The 17,328-nt window shown below is 40.6% G+C and overlaps 1 protein-coding gene across 3 annotated transcripts in view; it reads right to left on the reverse strand.

Moving 5' to 3' along the window:
• Positions 1-17,066, reverse strand: part of RNF138 (ring finger protein 138) — a 37,277-nt gene extending 20,211 nt beyond the window's left edge. Inside the window, exon 1 of one of the 3 annotated variants that reach the window (XM_065932394.1) lies at positions 16,848-17,066. In XM_065932394.1, coding sequence (XP_065788466.1) covers positions 16,848-16,957 — 110 coding nt within the window. In that variant the 5' untranslated portion in view covers positions 16,958-17,066. The remainder of the gene's footprint in view (positions 1-16,847) is intronic. The other 2 variants (XM_065932393.1, XM_065932392.1) reach the window with 2 other exon arrangements.
• Positions 17,067-17,328: the final 262 nt, after the last annotated feature.

The following is a 17,328-nucleotide window of genomic DNA, read 5'->3' on the forward strand; positions in this document are numbered from 1 at the left end:
GAGCAGCAGCTGCGCTTTGCTGGAGCAGCCGTGAAGAGATACCCCACGTCCAAGGTAAGAGAAACCCAGGTAAGACGGCAGGTGTTACGAGAGGGCATCAGAGGGCAGACACACTGAAACCAAAATCGCTGAAAACTAGCCAATCTGATCACAGGACCACAGCCTTGTCTAACTCAGTGAAACTAAGCCATGCCATGTGGGGCCACCCAAGACGGACGGGTCATGGTGGAGAGGTCTGACAGAATGTGGTCCATTGGAGAAGGGAATGGCAAACCACTTCAGTATTCTTGCCTTGAGAGTCCCATGAGCAGTATGAAAAAGCAAAATGATAAGATACTGAAAGAGGAACCCCCCAGATCGGTAGGTGCCCAACATGCTAATGGAGATCAGTGGAGAAATAACTCCAGAAAGAATGAAGGGATGGAGCCAAAGCAAAAACAATACCCAGTTGTGGATGAGACTGGTGATAGAAGCAAGGTCCGAAGCTGTAAAGAGCAATATTGCATAGGAACCTGGAATGTTAGGTCCATGAATCAAGGCAAATTGAAGTGATCAAACAGGAGATAGCAAAAGTGAATGTCGACATTCTAGGAATCAGCAAACTAAAATGGACTGGAATGGGTGAGTTTAATTCAGATGACCATTATATCTACTACTGTGGGCAGGAATTCCTTAGAAGAAATGGAGTAGCCATCATGGTCAACAAAAGAGTCCGAAATGCAGTACTTGGATGCAATCTCAAAAACGACAAAATGATCTCTGTTCGTTTCCAAGGCAAACCATTCAATATCACGGTAATCCAAGTCTATGCCCCAACCAGTAACGCTGAAGAAGCTAAAGTTGAATGGACCTATGAAGACCTAAAAGACCGTTTAGAACTAACAGCCAAAAGAGATGTCCTTCTCATTATAGGGGACTGGAATGCAAAAGTAGGAAGTCAAGAAACACCTGGAGTAACACGCAAATTTGGCCTTGGAGTACAGAATGAAGCAAGTCAAAGGCTAACAGAGTTTTGCCAAGAGAACGCACTGGTCATGGCAAATACCCTTTTCCAACAACACAAGAGAAGACTACACATGAACATCACCAGATGGTCGACACCGAAATCAGATTGATTATATTCTTTGCAGCCAAAGATGAGCTCTATACAGTCAGCAAAAACAAGACCGGGAGTTGACTGTGGCTCAGATCATGAATTTCTTACGGCCAAATTCGGACTTAAATTGAAGAAAGTAGGGAAAGCCACTAGACCATTCAGGTATGACCTAAATAAATTCCTTATGATTATACAGTGGAAGTGAAAAATAGATTTTAAGGGACTAGATCTGATAGACAGAGAGCCTGATGAACTATGGACAGAGGTTCGTGACATTGTACAGGAGACAGGGATCAAGACCATCCCCATGGAAAAGAAATGCAAAAAGGCAAAATGGTTGTCTGAGGAGGCCTTACAAATAGCTGTGAAAAGAAGAGAAGCAAAAAGCAAAGGAGAAAAGGAAAGATATTTCCATTTGAATGCAGAGTTCCAAAGAATAGCCAGAAGAGATAAGAAAGCCTTCCTCAGCGATCAGTGCAAAGAAATAGAGGAAAACAACAGAATGGGAAAGACTAGAGATCTCTTCAAGAAAATTAGAGATACCAAGGGAACATTTCATGCAAAAATGGGTTCAATAAAGGACAGAAATGGTATGGACCTAACAGAAGCAGAAGATATTAAGAAGAGGTGGCAAGAATACACAGAAGAACTGTACAAAAAAGATCTTCACGACCCAGGTAATCACAATGGTGTTATCACTCACCTAGAACCAGATATCCTGGAATGTGAAGTCAAATGGGCCTTAGAAAGCATCACTATGAACAAAGCTAGTGGCTGTGATGGAATTCCAGTGATGATGCTGTGAAAGTGCTGCACTCAATATGCCAGCAAATTTGGAAAGCTCAGCAGTGGCCACAGGACTGGAAAAGGTCAGTTTTCATTCCAATCCCAAAGAAAGGCAACGCCAAAGAATGCTCAAACTACCGCACAATTGCACTCATCTCACACGCTAGTAAAGTAATGCTCAAAATTCTCCAAGCCAGGCTTCAGCAAAGCAATACGTGAACCATGAACCCCATGAGTCGCAGCATGCAAGGCCTCCCTGTCCATCACCAACTCCTGGAGTTCACTCAAACTCATGCCCATCGAGTCGGTGATGCCATCTAGCCATCTCATCCTCTGTCATCCCCTTCTCCTCCTGCCTCCAGTCCCTCCCAGCATCAGGGTCTTTTCCAATGAGTCAACTCTTCGCATGAGGTGGCCAAAGTACTGGAGTTTTAGCTTCAGCATCAGTCCTCCAATGAATACCCAGGACTGATCTCCTTTAGGATGGACTAGTTGGATCTCCTTGCAGTCCAAGGGACTCTCAAGTCTTCTCCAACACCATAGTTTAAAACCATCACTTTTTCAGCGCTCAGCTTTCTTCACAGTCCAACTCTCACATCCATACATGACCACTGGAAAAACCATAGCCTTGACCAGACGGACCTGTGTTGGCAAAGTAATGTCTCTGCTTTTTATATGCTATCTAGGTTGGTCATAACTTTCCTTCCAAGGAGTAAGCGGCTTTTAATTTCATGACTGCAGTCACCATCTGAGGTGATTTTGGAGCCCAAAAAAATAAAGTCTGACACTGTTTCCACTGTCTCTCCATCTACTTTCCATGAGGTGATAGGAACAGATGCCATGATCTTAGTTTTTTGAATGTTGAGCTTGAAGCCAACTGTTTCAGTCTCTTCTTTCACTTTCATCAAGAGGCTTTTTAGTTCCTCTTCACTCTCTGCCATAAGAGTGGTGTCATCTGCATATCTGAGGCTATTGATATTTCTCCCAGCAATCTTGATCACAGCTTGCACTTCTTCCAGACCAGCGTTTCTCATGACTAGCATGGTGACAATATACAGCCTTGACGTACTCCTTTTCCTATCTGGAACCAGTCTGTTGGTCAATGTCCAGTTCTAACTGTTGCTTCCTGACCTGCATACAGGTTTCTCAAGAGGCAGGTCAGGTGGTCTGGTATTCCCATCTCTTTCAGAATTTTCCACAGTTTATTGTGATCCACACAGTCGAAGGCTTTGGTGTAGTCAAAGCAGAAATAGATGTTTTTCTGGGACTCTCTTGCTTTCGCGATGATCCAGCGGATGTTGGCAATTTGATCTCTGGTTCCTCTGCCTTTTCTAAAACCAGCTTGAACATCTGGAAGTTCATGGTTCATGTATTGCTGAAGCCTGGCTTGGAGAATTTTGAGCATTACTTTACTAGTGTGTGAGATGAGTGCAATTGTGTGGTAGTTTGAGCATTCTTTGGGGTTGCCTTTCTTTGGGATTGGAATGAAAACTGACCTTTTCCAGTCCTGTGGCCACTGCTGAGCTTTCCAAATTTGCTGGCATATTGAGTGCAGCACTTTCACAGCATCATCTTTCAGGATGTGAAATAGCTCAACTGGAATTCCATCACAGCCACTAGCTTTGTTCATAGTGATGCTTTCTAAGGCCCATTTGACTTCACATTACAGGATGTCTGGTTCTAGGTGAGTGATAACACCATTGTGATTACCTGGGTCGTGAAGATCTTTTTTGTACAGTTCTTCTGTGTATTCTTGCCACCTCTTCTTAATATCTTCTGCTTCTGTTAGGTCCATACCATTTCTGTCCTTTATTGAACCCATTTTTGCATGAAATGTTCCCTTGGTATCTCTAATTTTCTTGAAGAGATCTCTAGTCTTTCCCATTCTGTTGTTTTCCTCTATTTCTTTGCACTGATCGCTGAGGAAGGCTTTCTTATCTCTCCAGGCTATTCTTTGGAACTCTGCATTCAAATGGAAATATCTTTCCTTTTCTCCTTTGCTTTTTGCTTCTCTTCTTTTCACAGCTATTTGTAAGGCCTCCTCAGACAACCATTTTGCCTTTTTGCATTTCTTTTCCATGGGGATGGTCTTGATCCCTGTCTCCTGTACAATGTCACGAACCTCTGTCCATAGTTCATCAGGCTCTCTGTCTATCAGATCTAGTCCCTTAAAATCTATTTCTCACTTCCACTGTACATTACTCAGCTATAAAAAAGAATGCTTTTGAACCAGTTCTAATAAGGTGGATGAAACTGGAGCCTATTGTACGGAATGAAGTAAGTCAGAAAGAGAAACACCAATATAGTATATTAACGCATATATATGGAATTTAGAAAGATGGTAACAACAATCCTACACACAAGGCAGCAAAAGAGACACAGATGTAAAGAACAGACTTTTGAACTTTGGGATAAGGCAAGGGTGGAATGATTTGAAGAAATATCACTGAAACATGTATATTATCATATGTAAAAAAGATGACCAGGGCAAGTTCAGTGCATGAAGCAGGGTACTCAAAGCCAGTGCTCTGGGGCAACCTAGAGGAATGGGGTGGAGAGGGAGGTGGGAGGAGGGTTCAGGATAGGGGGTCACATGTGCACCGGTGGCTGATTCATGTCAATATATGGCAAAAATCACCACAATATTGTAAGGTAATTATCCTCAGTCATATCTGACTCTTTGCGACCCCATGGACTGCAGCACGCCAGGCTTCCCTGTCCATCACCATCACCCAGAGCTTGCTCAAACTCATAGCCATCAAGTCGGTGATGCCATCCAACCATCTCCTTCTCCACTGTTCCCTTCTCCTGCCTTCAATTTTTCCCAGTATCAAGGTCTTTTCCAATGAGTCAGTTCTTTGCATTAGGTGGCCAAAGTATTAGTGTTTCAGCTTCAACATCAATCCTTCCAATGAATACTCAGGACTGACATCCTTTAGGATGGACTGCTTTGATCTCCCTGCAGTCCAAGAAACTCTCAAGAGTCTTCTCCAACACCACAGTTCAAAAGCATCAATTCTTTGGTGCTCAGCTTTCTTTATAGTCCAACTGTCACATCCACACATGACTACTGGAAAAACCATAGATTTGACTATACAGACCTTTGTCAGCTAAGTTATCTCTGCTTTTTAATATGCTGTGTAGGTTAAGTGTGGTGTCATCTGCGTACCTGAGGTTATTGATATTTCTCCCAGCAGTCTTGACTCCAGCTTGGGCTTCATCCTGCCCAGCATTTTGGATGATGTACTCTGTACATAAGTTAAATAAGTAGGGTAACAATACACAGCCTTGATGTACCCCATTCCCAATTTGGAACCTGTCTGTTGTTCCATGTCTGGTTTTAACTGTTGCTTCTTGATCTCCATATAGATTTCTCAGGAGGCAGGTAAGGTGGTCTGGTATTCCCACCTCTTGAAGAATTTTCCACAGTTTGTTGTGATCCACACAGTCAAAAGCTTTGGCATAGTCAATAAAGGAGATGTTTTTCTGGAACTCGCTTGCTTATTTTATGATCCAACGGATGTTGGCAATTTGACCTCTGGTTCCTCTGCCTTTTCCAAAACGAGCTTGAACATCTGGAAGTTCACAGTTCACGTACTATTGAAGCCTGACTTGGAGAATTTTGAGCATTACTTTGCTAGCATGTGAGATGAGTACAACTGTGTGTTAGTTTGAACATTTTTTAGCATTGCCTTTCTTTGGGATTGGAATGAAAGCTGACCTTTTCCAGTCCTGTGGCCACTGCCGGGTTTTCCAAATTTGCTGGCATTTGGAGTGCAGCACTTTCACAGCATCATCTTTAAGGATTTAAAATAGCTCACCTGGAATTCCATCACCTCCACTAGCTTTGTTCAGAGTGATGCTTCCTAAGGCCCACTTGACTTCCTAAGACCCAGTGAAAACTGGTTCCATTTAAAAGGATGAAAAATTGGAGGTCTGTCATTTTCTCCCAACAATTGTCAGCTCTCATCTAAAGTTACGTTGGTGGCTGCAAAAAAATTCATGATTATTTCTTTTATCCAACTGAAATGACCTTTCTTATCATACTATCTGAATTATACTGTCTGATATTAATATTTCTATACCAGCATTCTTTGGGCTGATACACAAATACACTCAGAAAAGTTAGCACTTTTACTGTCTGAAAGACTCAATTCTGGTAAAATTACACATGCATTCCTAGAAATTACTGCACTATGCAAAGTCATCCAGTAAAAATCAAAGAGCCTGTGCCAAAAATGGGACTGGGGCACAACTTAAATGCGAACATCCGAAAGAACACTCTATGTAAAGTCTTAATTTAGCCTGAAAAAAGTACACACTACTCATTACAATAACCATGAAAGAGTATTTTAGCTTTATTTATGTTTTATATTCCCTAAGGGAAATGCTGTAAGCAAGTATGAATACAATTTTTATGTATACTATGCTACCATTTGTGTAAAAAAAATGGAGGGGAAAGAATATACGTTCAGATTTGCTTATGTATATGTAAAACTTCTGAAAAGATACCAAAGAAATAGTGATTATACTGGGGGACTGCGGGGGCAGAGGTGGATGCAACAAGTGACTACAGGAATAAGATTTGGGGAAGTTGTCTGCTCACCTAGTGGTTAGGATTTCAAGCCTTCAATTCTGTGGCTTGGGTTCAATTCCTGGTCGAGGAACTGAGATCCTGCAAACCGTGTGGCTTGGAACCCCCCCCAAAAAAACCCTAAGTCAAATCTTAGTAACTAAGCACAGCTATCCTTTAAATAGATACTAAAACCACTTCTTAAAGACTGGTAAAAATATATCTTAGAAAGCAAAACTGATTTACAAAGGTGCAAAAACAGTTTAATGGAGGAAATATAGATTTTTTAATAAATGATGCTACCGCAACTGGAAACCCATAGATCAAAAAATAAAACTCCATTCAAATTGCCCCTTTATATAAAGTTAACTCAAAACAGATCACAGACTGTAGTAAACTGGGTAATGGCCATCCAAAGATATATTCACTTACTAATTCCCAAGACAAGATAATATCACCTTATATTATAAGAGATCTGATTACTGTTAAGGATTGGGGATGAAGAAATTAGCTGGGATTAACCAAGTGGGTCCCAAATGTTACAAGTCTTTGTAAAAGAGGCAGAGGGAGATTTGTTTGACACAAACACAAAGAAGAAAGCCATACTGAGATGGAGGCCAAGACTGGAGTGATGTGGCCCCCAGGTTCTCAAGGCCCTGCCAACACCCTGATTTTGGCCCACTGAAATTGATTTCAAACTTCTATCCTACAGAACTGTGAAAAAATTCATTTCTGTTGTTTTTAAGTCACCAAGTTTGTGGTAATTTGTCATAGCAGTCCTAGGAGACCAATTCACAGAGCAAAATGTAAAACATAAACCTTTTAGAAAAAGGTAAAAAATATTTAGAATACAAAGCCAGACAGAGTTCTTAGCCTTAATGTTAAAAACACATTTCACAAAAGGTAAAATTGATAAAGTGGACATTATAGAAATCCTAAATGTTTGCTGTGCAAAGACTGTTAAAAAGACGAAAAGACAACCCAAAGACTGGAAAAAAAATTGTAAATCATGTACCTAACAAAGGAGTAGTATCTAGAATACATAAAGACGTCTCAAAGCTCTAAAGGAAAAAGCAAATAATCCAATTAAAAAAACATAGGCTAAAGAAACTGAAGAGACATGATGCTAATTTTACCTAAGAAGATACAGATACTAAATGAGCACATGAAAAGATGTTTAACATCATCAGCCATTAGTAAAATGCAAATTAAAGTCATCAGATATCACTGCACACATTGAATGGCTTAAATTTTTAAAAATTGACAACATGAAATGCTAGTGAGGATACAAAGAAACTGAATCACTCATACACTGCTGGTGGAAATGTAAAATGGTAGATACCGTAGAAAATAATCTGGCATTTTCTTAAAAGATAAAACATGCAACCACCACATGATCTACTAATTGTGCTCCTGGGCATTTATCCTAGAGGAATGAAAGCTTATGTTCTCACAAAAATCTGTACATGAATATTTATAGCAGCTCTATTTGAAACAGTCAAAAATGGACTATTCCAGATCGCCTTCAGTGGATCAATGTTTAATCAAAATGCGGTACATCCATCCATGTATGCATGCATATTCACCAATAAGAGGAACTAATGATAACACACAACAACCTGAATCTCTAGAGAATTATGCTGAAGGAAAAAAAGAAATCCCCAAAAATTATATATTGTTTGATTCCATTTATATAACATTACATAACATTCTCTCTTTGGTAACAGCTCTATCGAAATATGAGGATGAGATGGCTGGATATGGCATCACCAATGCAATGGACATGAACTTGGGCAAACTTCGGGAGATGGTGAAGGACAGGGAGGCCTGGTGTGCTGCAGTCCATGGGGTCACAAAGAGTCAGACACAACTGGGCGACTGAACAACAACTTTGAGATAAAACTCATATTCCATACCCCATTCACCCAGTTAAAGCATACATTTCAGTGAGTTTTTATTTTTTATTGTATTTTACAGAGTTGCACAATATTTAAGATTCTTGAAATGACAAAATTATGGAAACAAAGAACATGAGAACATTAGTGCTTGCCAAGGGTGAAGGAGGGACAGAGTGGAATCAAGAGGAAAGTGGGTGTGACTATAGAAGAAATACAGGAAAAACTTTTGTGGTGATGAAAATGTTCTTTATCAGTGAGATATCCTGGTTTTATTTACACGACATTACGATTAAGGGAAACTGGGTCAGGGTACACAATTTGTGTATTATTTCTTACAACTACATGTGAATCTACAATAATCTCAAAATAAATAACTTATCCATATAGTATAATGCATATTCACCTAATAATATGTATTAAGTACTTACTACATAACAGACACTAGGAATACATCAGACAACAAAAGCGATGAAAATCCCTACCCTGATGGGACTTACAGCATAGGTACTTGCACCAAGTTTGTGTGTATATACTACATCCAAAAATAGTTAACAAGTCATATGATACTGTGCTAAAAATTAGCAAAAGTAACTAATGAAAGTGAAAAAACCCCCAAGAATCAAATTATAAGAATTCAAATATACTAAAGAGATTTTAGAAACAATAGAAAAGGAATGCCCTCTAAAAAATACTAAGGTCAATTAAATAAGATAGGCAAATTAACAAAGATTCAAAACCATGTATCTTAGTAGATTCCAAGTAAGTCTGAAAATGGACAATTTTCTGATTCAACAAACAGAAAAAAATGTAACAGCATTATAACTTAGATAAAGGGAATCAAGTATCTCAAATCTGAATGTATAATAAGATACAGTAATATACCAAAACAAAGGCAGGAAAATAATGTAAAATAAGTAATAAATTACAATGGATTATTACTGAAGCAGTCATAAAAATGACCACAAATGTACATAAAGCACACTCTGAACAATAAAATTATAAATTAGGATATAAATATTTAATATGGAAAAATGCATATAGCTTGCTAGCAACTAAAGAAACAAATTTTAAAGTGACTTCTAGACACTGTTATGAACTGTATTAAACTAACAAAATACTGGTTTATCAAAAAAGCTCACAAAATACAGATATACTTTAATAGTATTAATGGCATTGTGTAAGCCCAGTTTTGTAGAAAGCAACATGACATCTATACAAACAGCAGAAACTATTTTTTGAGAGTTTAATATGTGCTAGGCAGGGTTCGAGAAACTTTACAAACATTATCTTAAACTCTTAACAATAAATAAATGTTTAAAAGTTCCTTTATTTTACAGATAAGGAAACCAAGAGTTTAAAAAAATAAGTAAACAAGGCTTCCCTGGTGGTCCAATGGCTAAGACTGAGCTCCCAAGGCAGAGACCCGGTTCAAGCCTGGTCAGGGAACTAGATCCCACTTGCCACAACAAAGAGTTTGCATGCCACAACAAAAAGATCCCCTATGTCACAATGAAGACCCAGCGCGGCCAAACAAATAAATATCTTTATAAATAAACCTGTAAGAGACTAAGGCATGGTGTTTCTTCATTGAAAAAGTCCTGAATGTTCCCTCACCCCAATACAAACACAGTCCTCCACAAATTAAACACCTACATATCACTTAAACCTCAGCAACAATTTCACTTCCTCAAGAAAGGTCTTTTGACTACTGAGCCATCCACTCACCAACTCACCTAGATCTGCTCCCCTTCTTATACTTGCTCTTTCAACCTATGAGTTTGTAACTACACATTTATCTGAGTGTTCATTTGAACTAAAATGCGTCTCATCAATGCCAATTCTGAGGGCAGGGATCATATCTAACTGTCCGCCACCGTGTGACCAGCACTGTAACACAGAGCTAGGCACTTAGCTGTTGCTCAGTCGCTAAGTCACGTCTGACTCTGAGACCCCATGGACTGCAGCATGCCAGGCTCCTCCGTCCTCCACTATCTCCCAGAGTTTGCTCAAATTCATGTCCATTGAATCAGTGATACTATGTAACCATCTCATCCTCTGCCAACCACTTCTCCTTTTGCCTTCAATCTAGTAGGCACTGAATGCTAACCTACCTTAATCTAATCCAAAAATTTACTTAACCCAAAATACAATCCACAGTCCTCAAATCAAAACCATGAGCACCTTTCATGTACAAAACACTTCAACATAGCTATAATCATTCTTGTGTGACACAGCTGACAAATTCACTTGTATTTACCCTCTGACCCAACAATTCCACTTGTGAAAATTATCTTACAGGAAAAACTCTCACATATGAAATGGTATTCATACAAGTTTAATCACTGTGGCACTATCTGTAACAGCAAAAAGATTGGAAACAACCTAGGTGTCCATCAGGTAAGAGATTAGATAAATAAACAATGATACATCAAACAACGGAATACTAGAACACTCAGTATGTTCCAATGGGGTCATGAATTTCTGCCTAGTTTGTTGAACCCCTAGAGCCCTAGAATATACAACAGTACTGTCAGCACATAATGGACACTCAGTGTTGGCTGAATGAATTAATGAAAACTCTACAACCAGAAAAAAAAGAGAAAGAAAGAAGGCCCTTTATGTACTGATACAGAAGAACCTCCAATACACTAAAACATGAAAATAGCAATGTACTAAAGAGTGCATATAGTATGCACTCTAGAAGAATATATAAGGTAACAGTGACTGTGGGAGACAGTCATATTATTTCCTTTTGTACCTTTAAAATTGTGAATTACAATATTCTCCATTCACAATAATGCCTTTGGTATTAAACATGTGGACCAAAACACTAGAAGATTTCTTCTTGTTTACGAAAATAATCTAGCTTTTCATGTTAGACACTATAGGTACTAAATTAAAAATATTTTTATATTTTGATGGGTTTTGAAAACTATAAAATACACATACAAGATTATTACTATCATTCACAAACATTACCTCATTTGGTCCTTGCAATAACACTGAGAAACAGGCTGCTTCTACCCGTTTTATGGAGAAGAAAACAGGCTAAAAGGAGATAAACGGCTTGCCCAAGTGATACAGCTAGTAAGCTGTGAGTTCCTAACGCAAACCCATTCATACAATTATTCAGTACCAAATGCATATACCAGGCTCAGATAAGTAAAAGTAGACCTGGGTTGCTGCCTTTTAAGAGCTTACAGTCTAACTGGAGAGAATGGCATCCATCAAATCAACTGATTCCAAAAATATTATGATTATAAACTGTGATAAGTGGTACACAAAGAAAGTTATTCAGGTCTTTTATCTCCATTCTGTTTCTGCCTCTGTACCATCAAGCACATTTCTTCAGATACAAAACTGCTTATTCCTCATCTCCCTTTCACTAGACTATCTGAATTTGCTAGACAAAGTTTATTTCAAAACAAACTATAAGGGACATAGAAAAAAGGTGCAAGTCAAGATTACTAGAACTATTTTGATATATCAAAGGAGCCCGCATCTTTAGGATAGTGAAACAATTTAAAAGGTTATCTTTAAATTTCTCCTAACTTTAAGCAAATGCCAGATGAATTTTCCTTATCTATTCTCCAAACAACAGGTTGATCAGACACTGGTAGAGAAAAGCAACTTTCCCATCCATCAAGCTCCTGCTTCACTATTAATTTAAAATTGTATATCTTTTATCTTCCTAGTGTATAATCAAAATCATTTCCCAAAATAATTAAAACTTTTTCAAAAATCAGATATTTCAAGTTAGTCTTTAAGAATAAATCAAATCAATCTTATGTTATATAATTAAATAGCAAAGTTTTTTAACCACTTTATAAATATTTTTCAAAAACATTTAGATAAAGTCTTAAAAACTTTAAGAAAAGGATGGCCTAGAGCAGCATTTATTAAATCAGCAAGAAACCACACAAGCCTGGCTTTCAGAATTATAATTAGTATGTAGAAAAGAAGAAATTTTAAAAATATGTATTTAGAGCATGAATGCCTAAACAGGATACCTATAAAGTTGCTCAAATTATAAGAAACAGTAAGTGAAAATTCAGGGACTGGATAATCCAAAGCAGGTCAACAAAGAATCATAAACACACACACAAAAATCATACAAATCTGTGCTTAATGAGAAGTGGAAGCTGATCTATATCAGCTCATTTTAAAAGATGCTTCCTGGGACTTCCCTGGTCATCCAGTGGTTAAAAAATTGGAGCACAGGTTGGATTCTTGGCCAGGGAATTTAAGGTCCTGCATGCAGCCTGGCCCACAAAAATAAATAAAAGATGCTTCCTTACATATATATATGCCCCAAAGCAAATGGATTAGACTTCCATTTTTAAGAGTCTGGCAGGCATTAACTTGTCATTGTATGTCATTTTTCACTGTGATAGAGCTTAGATCTAACAGCATACAGAGTTATTTCTTTAGCCATTCAAAATAGACAAAGGTTTGGTTCACTACTATACAGCGCAGGGAGCTCAGCTTGGTGCTCTGTGGTGACCTAGATGGGTGGGATAGGTGTGTGTGGAGACAGTGGGGAGCAGGTTCCAAGAGGGAGAGGACATATGTATACATATAGCTGCTTTCCCTTTGTTGTACAGCAAAAATTAGCACGACATTGTAAGTCATTATACCCCAATAAGAAACAAAAAACACCTGAATTTCTACACTAAAAAAATCAAAAAATCAGAGTAAAAACCAAAGTTCTTACAATGTTCTGTAAGGCCCTGCTTATGGAACTTAACACTTTCTAACACACTGTATGACTTGCTTATTTGTCATGTTGTCTATTGCCTACCTCCCCAACTAGAAAGTAAGTTCAGCAAAGAGAAAAATTTTGTTTTGTTTCTGCCTGGTACATAGTAAGTATTCAATAAAGATTTTTTGAATGAATGGAAAAAAAAAAAAAGGGGAGGTTTGCTTCAAAGAGCATTTGAAGATTACAAAGGATAAAAGCAAGAGAGATAAATACTTCACCATTTATACCATTTATACTTCACCATAAATACTTTCACAGAAGGTACATCAGTCTGTACCTTCTGAAACATACCTGCTCAACTTTAATATTGTTAATTCATCTTTACATGTTTTAAAAAACATCTGACCACTCTAAGGCATCTGACACTCCTGACTACCTTTTCCTTAAAATTCTTCTTGGTTGTTTGTCACACTCTATCCTGGTTTTCTCCCTATTCTGTCTAATCCTTCTCAGGCTGCACTTTCCTCCACTCCACAGTTAAATATATGTTCTCCAGAACTTTCTTCCATCTCAATCCCTGCTATCTTTCAATTTATATACCTCCCCCAGTGGCTACATCCATACTCACAGCTTTAGTTCCATGTATTCCAGATCTTTGTACATACACTTAACTACTGGACAATCATCAAATCTTACACAATCTCCTTAAAATGTCAGGAACCTTCTCTCTCCAGTCCCTCTTCTGTTACCTTGGTTCAAGTTCTAATCATTTCTCTCTCTGACAGAGCAATGAATGATCTCTTCACTAATCTCACCAGTACCAAGGTAGACCAGGCTAGTAACTGTAAGTACTCTAAAATTTAAATGTGACCATGCTGCTCCCCTGACAAAATTATTCAGTAGATCTTTATGGCTTTCAGCAAGAAGTTCAAATTGGCTTACACAGTAAATTCCTGCCAACATCCCTAAGCTCCATCTCACTACTCTCATCTTTGGCTCCAGCCAAACTTTGTAACCTGGAAACAGTCATCCTGGTAACCCCTCCCCATGCTCTACACCTAGTCAGGGTATTCCCCAACAAACCCTGAATACTGATTTTGACCTAAGCTATTACTTCATCCAGGAACTCTCTCCTCTACTCATAGGTTAATTTAGATACCCGCTTTCAAAGCTCACATAAATTTTCCTCCTCAATTTCTTCCATACCAATCACATTCAGATACAGATCTTCTCCATTAAACTGTTAACATTCTCCAGAGAAAGACCACTTCATATTCTCTGTACCTGACACCCAGAAGGCATCCAACAATAGCTGTTTGAAGGAACGTTACTCTTGCATTAGTCACTGTCATGTTTGACTCTTTTGAGACCCTATTGGACTGTAGCTCGCCAGGCTCCTGACTATTCATGAAATTCTCCAGCCAAGAATATTGGAATGGGTAGCCATTCCCTTCTTCAGGGGATCTCTCTGACCCTGGGTTTGAACCCTGGTCTTCTGCATTCCAGGCGGATTCTTTACCATCTGAGCCACCAGGGGATGAATGAGGATTAAATAGGAATCTATTTTTTTGGTAAAGTTATTCCAGTGATAATGAATTTTACCAGAATGGGCAAATCCTTCACTGCCATTGAAATGGCATAGGGGCCCAAAGCTCTCATCACCTCATCTCTCACTACCCATGAACAAAAAATTCCTTTTGTAGCTAAAATAAATTTGTTTGAGGCCCAGGTTTGTTCTCTGTGAAAGGGGAAGAGCAAATGACATTCTAAACTAGGTTATTTATAATACAATTTTATTTCCCCACTGAACTCCTTCTAATAATACCCTGTTCTACCATTATCACTCTTTCCAAAGAAAATGTTTTCTCCTTCCACCTTAATTTATTGTTTAGTCAGAACCTTACAGCAACTGTATGTGTTTGATGGAGGACAGTGTGGGTAAAGGAGGGGATGGAGAAGAGTGAGTAGAACGTGTCCATTCCTCTTACCAAAATCTAGTCCCTATTTTATTTCCACATTCCAGCCCAAAGATGATTTGAGAAAAACCCTCAACAAATCATCTCCACACTCATTTCCACAGCCTTTAGGTCAAGCCAAACTACAGTCTGATTTAACAAAATGTCTCACAAGGGAAGTGAACCAGAGCAAACTGCATGGAATTTTGAGGGGAACTAGAGATTACCATGAGCTCCAAGAGGTCAATAACCCAGTGGGTACTAGAAATGATTCTGTCCAAAAAAGACCTACTTCCTTACTTTGCCCTCCTTCCCTCCCTTTCTTCTATCCACTGCTAGCCCAAGGGCAGAAAAGGAATCAAGTTAAAATAAACACTTGTAGATTAAAAGCGAAAAGGTATACACTGTGCCCTAAACATCTCAAGATATTTTAACTACCTGCATTTGTTGCACTAAATAATAAAGGAATAAAGACTGTCATTCATCTCCTATAAGTGGCAAAACTATAACTGGTGTAACTTCTATCAAGAAAAGTCACATATTCTTGGGCTCATACAACACTACAGAAGAGGAGTAAGGTAGACAACAGATTGGGAACGGAGTGAGAAAAGTGGACATCAAGAAACAACTGTATGGAAATTTGAGACTAACCCCAAATTCAACAACCCATTCTTTACAGAATTACAAAACCCAGCGGAAAGAGAAATCGGTTTAGAAAATGGTTCGATTCCTTTCAGCTATTTGCAAGCACACAGAACTTTCAAGACTGGGTGTATTTTTTTCAAAACGAGATTTCCATGCCTCACCTGCCATAAATTCTTTCTAAGTTTGGAATGGAGCCTGGGAATTGGTGTATTTACTTAAAAAGTTCCCCCAGAGACCCCGATCAGCACTCAGGTTTGTCAGAAGTGCTATCTACCTTTACAAGAAGGGCTCCTTCTAAATCTTACTGAAATCCTAGTAGCCTCTATTAATTATCGAAGTGCTTCCTTTAAATATGCCAAATCGAACAGCACCAGGCCACCTCAATCAACCAACCCCTCACTGTGCTCCACCACCCTCCCTACGGTTACAGCCTTCATTTCTGTTCATTCCTCACAAGGGCGGTCTTTCTCATTTCCATCGTTGTAGCAATCAAGTAATAAGCAGAAGGGTAAAACAAAGGGAAACTATCACTTCAATACCCGGAAATCCTGTCAGTTCTAACATATGAGGGAAGCCAATCCATTCTAGAGCATTTCAACCTGCACTAAATTTTGAACCGATTAAAACGCTCTCAAGGGTGGTCTGTGAAGCGGGACTGAAAGGTTAAGTTAGATAAGAGCTCTAGATCTGGAAACGATGGGCGGCCAATGTCCTGAAAGGAAGGAAGACCTGAGAGCCGGGAGTGGGGGGTAGGGTCGCGGAGCGCGGCGAGCGGGCACCTCAGGCCGGTTTTGACACTCGACACCCCAGCCTTCACTCGGGTTGCTAGGAAACAAAAAGGCTCCACGTTCTCTGCAGTTCCTCCCGGGCCTTCAGCAGAGGGCCGGGGCCTCGAAGAGCGAGGCCGCCAAGGGGGCTGGCCTGGGCACTGCCCCGGGGGCGCGACGACGAGGGAGCCCCGGAGCAAGGGGGGCTCGGGCTGAGGGGGGTCGGGCGCAGCGAGCGGCCCGCGAGTTCGGAGGCAGGGCGGCCCGGCCTCCAACTGACCGGGAATGGGCCCTCAGCGCCGAGCTGAGGAGAGGGGAGGCCGCGGCGGGCTCGGCTCCCACCAGGCCACGTCCCAGGGTCCGGGGCGGGGTACGAGGCCTAAACCACCACCCGGCTCCGCGCGGGGGAGGGGGCGTCTACTCACACGTGCTGACAGGCCGCAGTCCGCACGGGCGTTTTGAGCACCTCCTGACAGACGGGGCAGTAGAAATCATCTTCGGTGTAGGACGTGGCCGCGGAGAGCTCCTCGGCCATGGTGCGGAACGAAGGATGAAGGCGATGGCGGCGGCAGCGGCCGAGGTGGCGGTGGCGGCCAGGGGCCTGACTCCCTGAGCGAACCCAAAGGGGGCGGGGAATCGCGTCAGGAAGCCGCTCGCGCCAGGAAGCAGGCGGGGCCCGGGGGCGGGGCCTTGGAGGGGCGGGGCCGAACGCGGAGACGCTACGGCCGCACGCGCCGGGCGAGGGTCGTGCCCTGGGGCGCTGCTCCCACAGGGGCAGGACTGGAAGGCGGCGCCTAGCGGGAGGAGACGGCCGAGAGCCCGGCGATTGGCTTCACTGCCGCTTCCGCTCGAGCCGGGAGCCTCCCCTCTCACCTGGGAAGGGCGTTCCTAGCCCTTTCCCCGCCC

This window comes from Muntiacus reevesi, chromosome 4 (genome assembly GCF_963930625.1).
Source record: "Muntiacus reevesi chromosome 4, mMunRee1.1, whole genome shotgun sequence".
Lineage (NCBI taxonomy): Eukaryota > Metazoa > Chordata > Mammalia > Artiodactyla > Cervidae > Muntiacus > Muntiacus reevesi.